Source organism: Aethalodelphis obliquidens, unplaced genomic scaffold (assembly GCF_003676395.1).
Source record: "Aethalodelphis obliquidens isolate GAN/ISIS:26980383/991018 unplaced genomic scaffold, ASM367639v1 scaffold51, whole genome shotgun sequence".
NCBI classification, from domain to species: domain Eukaryota; kingdom Metazoa; phylum Chordata; class Mammalia; order Artiodactyla; family Delphinidae; genus Aethalodelphis; species Aethalodelphis obliquidens.
The window spans coordinates 12229880-12242299 of NW_020837995.1; the positions used below are offsets into that span (position 1 = coordinate 12229880).

At 53.0% G+C, this 12420-nt stretch overlaps 2 protein-coding genes across 2 annotated transcripts; one reads left to right on the forward strand and one right to left on the reverse strand.

Annotated features, from left to right (window-relative positions):
- Positions 1 to 862: 862 nt before the first annotated feature.
- LOC113608122 (dual oxidase maturation factor 2) lies at positions 863 to 4203 on the forward strand. The gene is made up of 6 exons (XM_027084206.1): positions 863 to 1022; positions 2090 to 2147; positions 2442 to 2576; positions 2836 to 3049; positions 3408 to 3622; positions 3979 to 4203. The coding sequence occupies exons 1-6, from the start codon at positions 876 to 878 to the stop codon at positions 4170 to 4172; spliced, it is 963 nt and encodes a 320-aa protein (XP_026940007.1). The 5' UTR covers positions 863 to 875; the 3' UTR covers positions 4173 to 4203.
- A 156-nt stretch (positions 4204 to 4359) lies between these two features.
- LOC113608121 (dual oxidase maturation factor 1) lies at positions 4360 to 12420 on the reverse strand. Its single transcript, XM_027084205.1, is given in 9 exon segments — positions 4360 to 5609; positions 5611 to 5674; positions 6361 to 6578; positions 6828 to 7018; positions 7020 to 7042; positions 7297 to 7434; positions 8103 to 8160; positions 8480 to 8658; positions 8764 to 12420. Coding segments are annotated over 9 exon segments (1224 nt in total). The 5' UTR covers positions 8786 to 12420; the 3' UTR covers positions 4360 to 5278.

The window sequence follows — 12420 nt, forward strand, 5'->3', positions numbered from 1 at the left end:
AACCCGGGAGGCACAAATCCTTTGGGGCTTGTCAGTCCCTGGCAGGACTTTACCTCCAGCCTCCCAGGTCCCGAACAAAGCCTCGAGTCCTACCCCTCAAGAACTGCTTCTCCTAGAGGAGGCAGGGAAAGGAACGTGGCTAGTGAGCTGGGAATCTGGAACCTGCAGTCCCTCGTACCCCTCAGTGAATGCCTGTGCATGGACATGAGGGATGGGAAGATCAGGTCCCAAGTCCCACTCAGACCTCTGGCTTAGGGCCCCCATCGGGGTCAGAAGTCTTCTTTTTCTTGGAATCTTTGCTTCTCTGCTCTGCTCTCTGCCTCTCCCCCACCACTCCTCCCCAGCTCCGCAGATCCTCAGCCTCCCCGGCTTCATTCTCACCCTCCTCTCTGGGTCCTCTGAGGCCAGCTGTGCAGGTGTCCACTCAGGCCAGACCAGCACCAGATGTGAGCATCTGGACTGGAATTCACCCTCTTGCTATGCAGGTGGGGCTCCTCTCATTTGCATAGCAACCTCCGCCTCTCATTTGCATGACCTTATCCCTCTGGGACCTGGCTGCAAAGCCCCGACATGGCTCGGCACGCTGCCCAGGCTGCTATAAAAAGGATTTCAGGTCTTGTGCGACTTCCAAACGCAGAGTGAACGCGCAGAGCTGGCCCTCCCACCTACCTAACTCCGTCCCGGCCAACCCAGAGCGTCTGAGGGCAGCTAGCTTCTGCGCTTCCTTAGGGGCAAGCCGAGGCGCTCAGACTTGACTTGTCTATTGAGTCCAGTCCTCGCACGCAGGGAACGGGGTAAAGGGAAGTGGGATCCGGGCTCGGACGCCAGTGACCGCTCTCCCCGTTGGAACAGACCCAGCTCGGCCGGGTTGCAGCATGACTCTGTGGAACGGTGTTCTGCCCTTCTACCCTCAGCCCCGGCATGCCGCCGGCATCAGCGTCCCGCTACTCATTGTCATTCTGGTGTTCTTGGCCTTGGCTGCCAGCTTCCTACTCATCTTACCCGGGATTCGTGGCCACTCGGTAAGGGGGTACTAGAAGTTTAGGTCTGGGGGTGGAGGGCGTCAAGGATAGCATGTCTCTGGAGGATAGGACAGTTAAGACGGCGGCAAGATCTTCCATGCACTGAAGCACTGAACCAGACAGGTGGAGCATAGGCAGAAGTCTGGCCCAGCAAGCACCCCTTCCCAAGGTTAGGGAGAGGTCCCATACAAGATATCCAGAGGCTGACCCCAGCTGGAACATTCAGGAGGCTGCTGCAGAGAGTGGGTGCCCAGTCCAGCAATCCTGGGGCCAATTCTAGTCTTCACATGCTGCAGGGGTCTCCTGCCTCTCCTCAGGCTGCACCTCCACTCCCATCCCACTCCCATCCCGACCTCAGGTGATGACCTTCTGGCCAAGAGGACAGAAACCAGCAACTCATACTGCTGTGTTTCACCTGTGCACTGGGTTGAGTCATGTGTGTGGGACAGAGATATCTCCACAGAAATTTCTTCGAAGTTGTAGCAGACTGGGCACTTTTTCTTAGATTCCCTCCTCTCCCAGAGCCTAAGTTGTCTGTTTTTCAAGTCTAGGAGGACCTAGCCTCCCTGAGTCTTGTGTTTGTTTTCTGGGAAACTGGCACACCTAGTAATATCTGAGAGGTTGTGTTCGCACCTCCTCTACTTGGTGACCAGACCTTGAGGCCTCCCTCTCCTGAGGGAGGTGACCGCTGCCTGCCTAGCACTTCTGGACTCACTGAGCCTCATCATGGCAGTGACCCAAGCAGGAGGTGGGACCAGGGCTGAAGAGGAAAGGGGATGAAGGTGGTGGGAGAGCAGCAGATAGAGACAGCCCAGTTGCAGGGTGGACTGGAAAATGGGGCTGGGAGGCAGAATCATGCAGCCAAAAAACATTAGAAAATGCCAGTGGCTCAGAGGGACTTGCATGACTTGCCTTCAGCCTTTAAAGGTCAGGAATGTAACTGGGAAAAGTGGGCAAGAGAGGGAAGTTGCAGAAGCACTAAAGACCTGGGTGGCATGGGGTCAATGGAGAGCTTGGGGACTCTGGTTGGGCAGTACCCAGGCCTGACCCGGTTCCTGTTCCTGCAGCGCTGGTTCTGGTTGGTGAGAGTTCTCCTCAGCCTGTTCATAGGAGCAGAAATTGTGGGTGAGTGTGTGATGCAGCGGAGGGGGAGAGGACCTGGGGTGAGGAAGGAGGTGGCCTGAGGGCACCTGGGAAAATGGAGAACTGGGGATGGGTTCCCGCTCCCTCTTCCCATTCTCTTTCTAGTGGGCTCCTTCTAGTGCCCACTCTTCCACCCTTACCGTGTATATCCCTTTGGACTCCTAGACCCCCCCATCTCTGTGCAGTGTCCCAACTCCCATCACCACTCTCCCAATCCCGTCTCCCCAATCTTCTCCCTAACCTTTCCCCTCCCCCACGGTTTGCCTCTCCCCACAGCGGTACGCTTCAGCACAGAATGGTCAGTGGGCAGAGTTAGCACCAATACATCCTACAAGGCCTTCAGTGCGGCACGCGTCCGAGCCCACGTCGGTCTGCACGTGGGCCTGGCGGGCGTTAATGTTACACTCACAGGTGAGGAGCTGCGGCGAAGTGAACTCCTGAGGTTGACAGACACCATGGTTGGGGGTGTGTGGCAGGCAGGGGCAGCTGGAGGACCTGTGAGGACAGCTCCCACAAGCTCATATAGAATAGCTTTTGGTTCTCATTGATTTGTGTTTTCCCCAACCGCTGCCAAACCTATTTCTCTCAAGATTCTCACTCTCCTATCCGAATCCGCTTAGTTGCCCGGTCCTCGCTGTACGCAGCCGGGTGACGACGCCGCCCTCCGCAGGGAACCCAGTGCAGCAGTTGAACGAGACCATCGACTACAACGAGCAGTTCATTTGGCGGATCGGCGAAAACTATGCTGGGGCGTACACGGAGGCATTGCAGAAGGGGCTGCCGGATCCAGTTCTCTATCTGGCGGAGAAGTTCACTCCGAGCAGCCCCTGCGGGGTTTACCGCCAATACCGCTTGGCGGGACACTACGCCTCGGCCACGCTGTGGTGAGCGCGGAAAGAAGACACTTTGCGTACTTGCGCGCGCGCGTGCGTGTGCGTGGCGGGGGTCGGGGTGGGGGCATGTGAGCCGGAGGATGTGAGCTACAGTTACAGACCGACGCGCTTGGGGTGAGAGTTGCCGCCTCGCGAGCAGATGGTCACGAGGTCCGTACAGACCGTGGGAATCCGAAGAGACGCAGCAATGGCTGGGCGCCGGCTACTCCCCTCCGGTGTTTCCCTGCGCCTCCGCCATCCCAGCCCCGGGCTTTTGTTCTGGGGCCGGGAGGTAGGGGAGGCGAGCCCGTGGGAACCCGAGCGGGCTGGGGGAATCCGGCTCACAGCTCCACTGGTCCCCTCCCCGCAGGGTGGCGTTCTGCTTCTGGCTCCTCTCCAACGTGCTGCTCTCCATGCCGGCCCCGCACTACGGAGGCCTGGCTCTCCTGATCACCGGCGCCTTCGCACTCTTCTCCGTCTTCGCCTTCGCCTCCATCTCCAGCGTGTCTCTCTGCCAGCTCCGCCTTGGCTCCTCCGAGCTCACCACTCACTACGGTGCCGCCTTTTGGATCACGCTGGCCACGGGTGAGGACCGAGGGAACCGGCCCCCGGGTGTCTGGGGGCAGAGACGAGATTTATCCCAGCGTGCGCTTTCCGGTTTGCATAATGAGTTCACATATATTATCTAATTTGCCCCTCTCAGTAGTTCGTAGAGGCAGGCACTGTTGTGCCTATTTTACAGAGGAGGGGAAGGGAGTTCGGAAGGGTTCGGTATCTTGCCCCAGTGGCGTGCGAACCCGTGTATCATGTATGCCATATTAGAGGTCTTTCCGTGGTGCGTGTGTCTGGGGAAGAAACGCAAATACCTCCAATAGATGGAGTCGGGCGGCCAGGTTCTGGAGCCCTGACCGCCCTCTTTACCCGCGACTGCGCTAACACAGGCATCCTGTGCCTCCTCCTCGGAGTTGCGGTGCTGAGTCTCCACTACGCTCGGACCAGCGCTCTTCGCACCTTCTTGGATGGAAGCGTCAAGGGCCTCGAAAGTCAGGCGAAAAGGAGCTCTTCTCTCATCCTCAACAACCCACTGCATAAGCAGTTCTGGGGCTCAGACTTAACCATCAGTACTAACCTGTGAAAGGGACTCAACCTCGGACTCCTACTCTGCCTTGGTCCCCCGCAGGCCGGGGAGCAGTGCCCACCGGGCCTGGGGAGCTCCAGGAGGGCACTGCGCTGGGGGCGCGGGGGGAAAGGGCCAGTGGCCTCAGATGTGCCGCCTGCACCCGGGAAAGAGTCTCCCAGCGTGAGCTGTAAATAAACTTTCTTCTTTTTTTCTTTTTTTTTTTTAAACTTTCTCCCATTATTTTCCATGGCTTTTCAAGGCTTTTCGGGATACGAGCTCTGGGGAGACTTCCCTGGGTTGGAGGCAGCCTAGTACACTCTTTCTCTGCTTTGCCACAGACACCGGATTCTCTGTGTCTGAAGAATGCAGAGTAACCCGGGAAAGGGTCTGGGAGAGGGTGCCCTCTAGTGAGCCCAGAGAAGAACAATCAGAGCCTGCATCTTCCTGAGCTACCCCAAGTGGATGGTAGCAGTGACCAGGCAGGTCATTCCCCCACACCTCCACCCCCGCTGGCCCTGTGGGATCCCCCTCTGCTGGCCCAGCTGAGGGGGCTAAGAAGAAATGGCATTTTGGAGTTTATTCACTAACTTCACTTTATTCATTAAAGGGGTGGTGTCTGAAGGCCGAGGTAAATGTCAGCAAGGCATAAAGCTGTAAACCCCGGGATTTTTTGTTTGTTTGTTTTAGGTCCTTGGCAAGTCCTACAGTCTTATTTGGCAGATTTGAGAACTGAAGCTCAGAGAGAATGGGGCACAATCGGTTAATATTAGATCTAGAACAAGAAGTTTGGTCTCTCCTCCCTCGCAGTACGTTCATTGTACCAAGAGATCACACAAGCTGGGGAAGTGAAGGGAGAACAAAAGGGAGCCAGGAAAAAGGAAAACAAGAGATGAAGAGGGATGAGAGGGAACATGGGAGAATCCCACTGTAAGCCCCCCGTACACGTTTGTCATCATGTGGGTGGAGCTGGGTTTCAGTAAATGGCACCTCGAAGAGGCAAAGCCCCAAGGGAGGGCAGGGTAGCTGGGCAGAAGGAGGGGCAGCCCCTGCTTGGTCTCATCATGCATGGCAGCAGGGTTTATGGCAGCCCCAACATCTGCCTTAGGGCTTTTTGTTTTGTTTCATGTTTTAACATCAATAGGTAGAGCCTCTTTTCCTACTCCACCTACACATTGGGGCTGGGAACCTGATACAACCCATCCTGCAGGCAGTTCTGGTGGTGTTTTGGAGGGGGGGTTCCAGTGAAGTCTGGAGCCAGATTGGAAGTCCGGGTGGCCACCAGGGAGATGAACTTTCCAGGGCAAGTCAGACTCCTCACAGGGCACCTCAGAGGAAGCCTCTGACAGAGGAATGTCCTGGGGCTCGAGACTCTCAGCTGTGGACCTGTAGCGAGGGCTCAGGAGTCCCCCTTCCTCAGGATCCCACTCCAGGACAGGGTCCTCTCCCACAGTGGCTGAAGAAAGCCTGCAGCCTGTGGGCCACCACCATGGCCAGGCCCAGCAGCACACAGAGCAGGCCTGGGGATGAGGCAACAAGTATCCCGCCTTAGTGATAGTAACACCTTCCCAAGGACATCTTCTGCTAAGAGCATTAGAACCCCTCTTAAGGGAAGCCTATATCGTCCCTGCTTCAGGGCAACTTAGGCTCCGAGAAGTGACTGGCATAGGGTCATATGGCTGGTGTGGCTCTGTTGCTCTGAGTTTTTGGACTCTAAACCCAGTGCTCCTTCAATTACATCCCAGGAGAGAGAGAGAGAGAGAGAACTCTGAAAACAGAGAAACCCTGGGGGGAGGGCAGGACACAGTGGGACAGGAGAGGACAATAAAACTGCAGGGCAATTTAAGGCTATGTGAAATAGGCAGAGAGAAGTGTTCTAGGAATGGGGGACACAGAGAAGAGTGTTTGGGGGAAGGGGGGACATGAGATCGTAAGATCTGGGGAAGAGCTGGGTGAACAGAGAGTTAAGGGATGAGGGACATGACAGAGATAAGACACAGGGGAGTAGGGACATATGAGGAGGGAGGGGCTGTGGGTCTGAGAAGGGGAAACACAGCAATGAGGGATCTAAGACGGAGGGGGCTCTAAAGAGGGGAAAGGTCCCCTGAAGTGCCTCTCGGTCCCTGGAGGCAGACGCTCAACCCCACGGACCTGACGGGCCCCAGCCCTGAGTCCTCCCATCCCTGCCTTCAGGATTGGGCCTCACCTGTGGTCAATGTGATCCAGTAGGCAGGCCCACGGTGAGTGTGCAGTGTGGCAGTGCCCAAGCGTAGGGGACAGGGCAGGGTGAGTGACATGGCCGTGGAGAAGAAGAGCAGTCCCAACAGCTGGAAGACACCCGTGGCCAGCAGCACGTGGCCACCGTAGACCAGCACAGGCATGGACAGCATCACATCCGCCAGCAGCCAGCAGAGGAATGCCACCCTGGAGAGCCAGGGGAAGGCTGGCCCAGGCACCTCTACCTTGTTTGGGGTGAACGTCTACCTGGAGGGGCCCAGGTGGAGGACACCCCAAAGAGGTGAGGTAGGGATTCCTGCCTGTGGGCTTCCCAACCAAGCACCGTGGTGACTGGTGCCAGACTGTCCCACTAGGGGTCTCCACATGAGTGGGGGAGAGATGGGTAGGAACCCCACTCCTGGGTCTAGGCCAGCAGGGCCTCCGTCCCACCCTCACCACAGTGTGGCCGAGGTGTAGTGTCCCGCCAGGCGGTACTGGCCATGCAGGCCACACGGGCTGTGTGGGGTGAACTTCTCGGCCAGGTAGAGCACGGGGTCTGGCAGCCCCTTCTCCAGTGCCTTGGCATACTCCTCGGCGTAGTTCTCCCCCAGGCGCCAGGTGGACTCCTTGTTGTAATAGCCAGTCTCCGTTCAGCTGCTGCATTGGGGTCCCTGGGGAATGGAGCAGCTGTGCCCAGCAGGGACCCGAGGGCCAGAGTGGGTATTTACCTGGGCAGAGGCTTATCACACTGGAAGAAGACCAGGCTCTGGTCTCAAGTGAGAGAAGGCAGCTTCTGAGGCCTGAGAACTTCCCTTCCTACCTCCCCCCGCCCAGATCCTAGAGCTCTTTAGACCACACCCAACATAGATCCCAAAGCCGCAGAGCAGAGGCTTTCCCTTTCTCCCAGGCAAGAGCCCCCCCTCACCTGTGAGCGTGATGTTGACTCCTCCCAGCCCAATCTGCAGCAGCCCAACAGCGGTGCTGATGCATTCCGAACTGAAGGCCTCGTATGATGTGTTGGTGCTGACCTGGCCCACAGACCACTCAGAACTGAAATTCATGGCTGGGGTTGGGGAGTTTGATGTTCAGGAACTCAGGGAGGTCTGGGCATTGCTGGGTTAGTCAGAGGGAGAGCTGCAAGGGGACCATGTCAGTTTTGCTCATAGTTGTGTATCCATTAACCCGCCTAGGACCTGGCTCATGGTAAGTTTGCCAACAATAGGTATGGGATGAATAAATGAATAAATGGGTCAGAATCTAATATCTCCCCTGGTCATAATCCTCTTCCCCCTGTCCTCCCTTCCTGCCCCCATATAGGGAGAACTACTCAAGCAGCTGGGGCAGGAAACATTAACATAATAAACCATGCTGGGCAAACACAGAGAGCTTCAACATAGAGACTTTCTGTGTTTCCTATCGCCTAATCCCCAAAGCAAAGCAAGCAGCCCTCCACCGTTCTCTCCCTCCAGCCTCCGCAGACCCTGTCCCCAAAGGCATTCATTTTGACCTGCTTTCCTCTGAATAAATATGTTAGGAAGGTTGGAGAGATGCATCCAGGAGGCTTGCACCTGTCAGGGCAAAGGTAGATGTGAGGGGATAAGGCCAGGGTGAGGGAGGCGTGCGGGCAGGGAGGTCTAGAAGCCCACCCTGAAGCAGAGCCTCTGTGAGGGAGCCAGGATAGAAGAGATGGGATGCAGGCAGCTGCCCAAGTCAGCTACACTCCACACTCACCCAGGATCACAGCTCCAATGAATAAGCTGGTCACTACTCGCAGGATCCGGAACAGCCTCTGCATCACAGGGTGGGCGGGTTTAGGATGGAGCACCCTCCTTCCAAATCCACCCTTTCTCTTTCCAGACTCGGGAAGGGTGTTCTAGAACTGATGTCCCTTGGTCACCAGAGATCAAAGTGCCTGGCCCATAATAGATACTCCGTAATTATCTGTTGAATCAATGAGCAGGGAGCTCTCTGCTGGGAGGGTGGGTGACGCTTTCTCGGGACTAGAATCTCTTTCCTGAATCTGATTGTAATCAGAAAGTCTGGCCCCCTCACCTCGAGGCCGAGGTCTCTCTGGGGCTGGGGTCTCCAGGGCTGGTTTTGTTTCTCACCATCTTGCCCCGAATGCCTGGCAGGATGATGATGAAGGTGACCAGTGAAGTCATAAAGATGGTGATGATGATGGCCAAGGTGGTGACCATTGGGAAGTTCGGCTTGGGGCCAGCGTAGAAGGGGAATGTGTGTCCCAAAGCAGCCATTCTGGTGGGGTTGTTCAGGGGAGGCGGATGCTCTACAACAACAGGTGTTTACTGAGTGCCCTCTATGTGCCACACACTGTTCTTGGGGCCAGAGATCCAGTAGAGAATAAACCACACCCTTCTTCTCTGGTGCTCACCAGACGTCACTGTTACTGCCATTTCCGCTACCCCTCAGCCATCCATCTCCACGTGTTTTTAGCTGTGAGAGAATAAGGGTCTTGGCAATCAGTCTCTGTCACTCCATGCTCCCTTGCTAACCCCCAGGTCCCCTAAACCAGTGCCACCACTACCCTCCAGGCTTCTCTGCTTCCTCTGGGACTGTCTTAAGAAATGTAATTCTCTTGTATCTCCCTCAGGCCTCCAGCACAAGCAGATGGATCACAGAACATAGAAAGAGCTATATTTTCTGTCAAGAGAAGGCATAAGGCTGAAAGATGGTACAGATACAAAAAGGTTGGCTTTCCTCCTCACTCCCCAAAGAACAAAGGCAAGATAGCTCTGCTAAGTATATAATCCAACTACATCATCAGAGGGCTGATTCCCAGACCTGGCACTGCCCAGGCTGGTCTGACAAGCTTTCCTGGGCACCCTGGCTCCTGTTCTGGCAGCTCGAGAGCAATCAAGCTGAACTGAGCTCACCTCAATAGGCAGTGAAGGAGCCTGCCCTCCACTAGGGCACAGTGCTGGGGCCAGATGTCCTTCTACCCCACACATCATCAACAGCAGCCTTCCTCCTTGATTTAAGTTCCTAGGCTTCATTTCAGGTCAAACCCTGGCTTAGCTCTTTTCTGTCTGTCCCCTGATCTCAGAGCTATTTTGGCTCTAGTTTGTCTCTTTGCAGACAGGATATTGGGGAAATGGCACCTAAATTTACTGTGCTTTCTTAAATCCAGACAGAATGATTGCAAGACATGCCATTATTTTAAGTACCACAAAGAAAGAAAGAGGAAAAAACACTGCCAATTAAACAATGACAGCCATCGCTGGTAAAACACACCTCAATTTCAGAGATGTCAAAATGTGAAAAAAAAATGCATCTTACAATCAACGAACCCAGCTCTGCTCATTTCCCTGTGTATAATCTGTACTGGGGCCTTGGTACCCAGGAGGCTCTGTAAGTTACAGTCTGACCAGGTAGTGTCTGGTTAAGTGATACAGTGAAAGAATAAGCTTAGAAGTTTAGCAGCTCTGTGTTTGAATTCTGCCTTTGCCTCTTCAAGTTACAGAGACTTGGGTGTATTTTAAAAATAGGGATGATGATGATAATGTTTACTTCATAGGGTCATTGTGAATAGGAAACAAGATTGTGTCTGTAAAGTGTTAAGAATAGGACCTGGAACAGAATAATATTAATAAATGGAAGCTACCAGATTGGGAAGGAGGGGACATTTCATTACTCCATTTCTCTCTTTCACCAATCCTTCTTGATGGGAACCCTGGGCAGGAATCAGTTCTGGGTCTCATTCCGGTTCTTCACTGACTGATTTTTTTTTCTTTAATTTAAAAATATTTTTGGCCACACTGCACGGCGTGTGGGATCTAGGTTCCCAGACCAGGGATTGAACCTGCACCCCTGCATTGGAATCCTGGGGTCTTAACCATTGGACCGACAGGAAAGTCCCATTCACTGACTGATTTTATAACTGGACAGGCAAATGACAACCTCCCTGTTTCTTGGCTTCCTCCTCTACAGTTGGATATGATGATCTCCAGGACCCATTCTAGTTCTAAATTCTGTGATTCTCTGTGACACATCGGAGCTCCCAACCTCTCTCTCTCCTTCTAGGCTGGCCACCTCCTGGTGCTGTCTCTGGGGAGTAGCATGGTATCAGGCAAAGACAAAGAGACAGTTTAAATGTTTATTCTGTCTTTGGGGCAAGTGAAATAAACGCTGTCTCAGTTTTAACATGAAGTTTTGCTTTTTTCCCTTAACTCTTCAACTCTCCCATTCCAGAGGAATGTGTATCTCCTTTCTCCTTGGGCTCTGACTCCAATCCTGCCTGCCTTCACCACCACCTTTCTCATCAGTTCTCCCCCTTTCTCTTGGTGACTTTTCAGCTTCTCTTTCTCTGCTGGCTCTTTCTCTCAAGGATATGCTTACATTTCTCCCATCTTAAGAACACAAAGAAAAGGAACTCTTTCTCTTGACCTTTTGGGTCCCCTCCAGCTACTGTCTTATGCCACTCTCTCCCTTTCACAGCCAGGCTTTTGGGAAGAAGAATAGTCTATGTACGTCCACGGCCTTATTTCCTCAGTGAATCTGGCTTCTTCCCATCCCCAACTTCTCTCCTTTAGGTTACCAAGCGCTAAATCTAAAGGGAAATTTTCACTTTTCATCATTCTTGATCTCTCTGTAGTAATGCCTCTTTCTTCAGGCTTCCTCCCCGGGCCTCAATGACACCATGTTCTCCTGGGTCTCCTGCCTTTGGCCAACCCTTCTGTGGCTCCTTTGCTAGTTCTTTCTCCCCTCTTAAACATTTATGCTCCCTAGGATTCTGTCTTGACGCTCTTCTTCCAGCACTCTTCGTGATTCCCTCGGCAAGTGCATCCATTCCCATGGCTGATGCTTCTCAAATCTATGTCTCCATGTAGACCCCCTACTTGGGCTCCACACACAAAAGGGCCAGCTATCCTCTGGACATTTCACTTGGCTGTTCCGAGGATGCCTTGGATTTAACAGGTCCCAAACTGAATTCACGGTCTCCACTCTGCTTTTTCTTCTGTTTTATTTGTCTCTTTGGTGGCATCACCACCTCCCCAATCAAATAAGCCAGAGAGCTGAACCATCTTACCTCCTAAATATTTCTTGAAACCACCCAGGCATTTCCTTCCCTACTGCCTCTGCCCTAATTCAGCCTCATCCTATCTGGCCCAGGGCCACAACGATTCTTCTAACAAGCAAATATAATCATTTCACTTCTTTGCTCTGGGTTAAATCTAATCTTCTCACCATCACATGCAAAGTCCTTTGTGATCTGGTCCCACCTGCACTTCCATCTCCATCTTTTGTGCAATCTAATCTCTAGCCATACTAAACTACTGGCCTCTCCCTGAATCTGACGCGCTCTTTCAAGCCTTCGTGCCTTTGTATATGCTATTTCCTCTGTCTGGAATGCTCGTACTCCCATGGCAAACTCTTCACCCATCAAGTCTCAGCTTGTGTTACCACCTCTGTGAAGTTTCCTCTGACGTCATCAGGCCAGTGTAGATGTTCCCACCTCTAATGTTCTGACTGCATTTTGAACATACCTTCACAATCACAATAATTACACTGCACTCTAACTGTCTGAACGTTTAGAACCCATTAGCTTCTAATCTCCTGAAGGGCGACGACTTTGTCTTTCCATTTTTGCATCCCCTGCATGCAGCATATACTTACCAATCAGTCTGTGGATGGAATGGATGAATATATGAACGAACGGGTCCCTATCCCTGCTAGAGGCATCTTCTGTTTTGCACACAAGAGGGAGCTGTACTCCCTCACTGCCCTCTTTCATAATCATTCAACATTAACTATCACCAACATAGGGCTAGGGACTGGACAGGAAGGGATTTGACCAACCCTGTCAATTTTTAGTGCTTTCACAAAATTTTCAGAAAGCCTCTTCCAACAGCTGGAGTCTCCAAAGCATGAATGTTCATGTTTAATTGAATCTGAAACATAAATTTCAACTCCAGCTGAAGATAAGTAAGAATCTGAGGATTAAATTATTTTGTAAAATATGTGATAGGGATACTTATCTTTTTAATATTTATTTTATTTTATTGTTTATTTATTTATTTGGCTGCGCCGG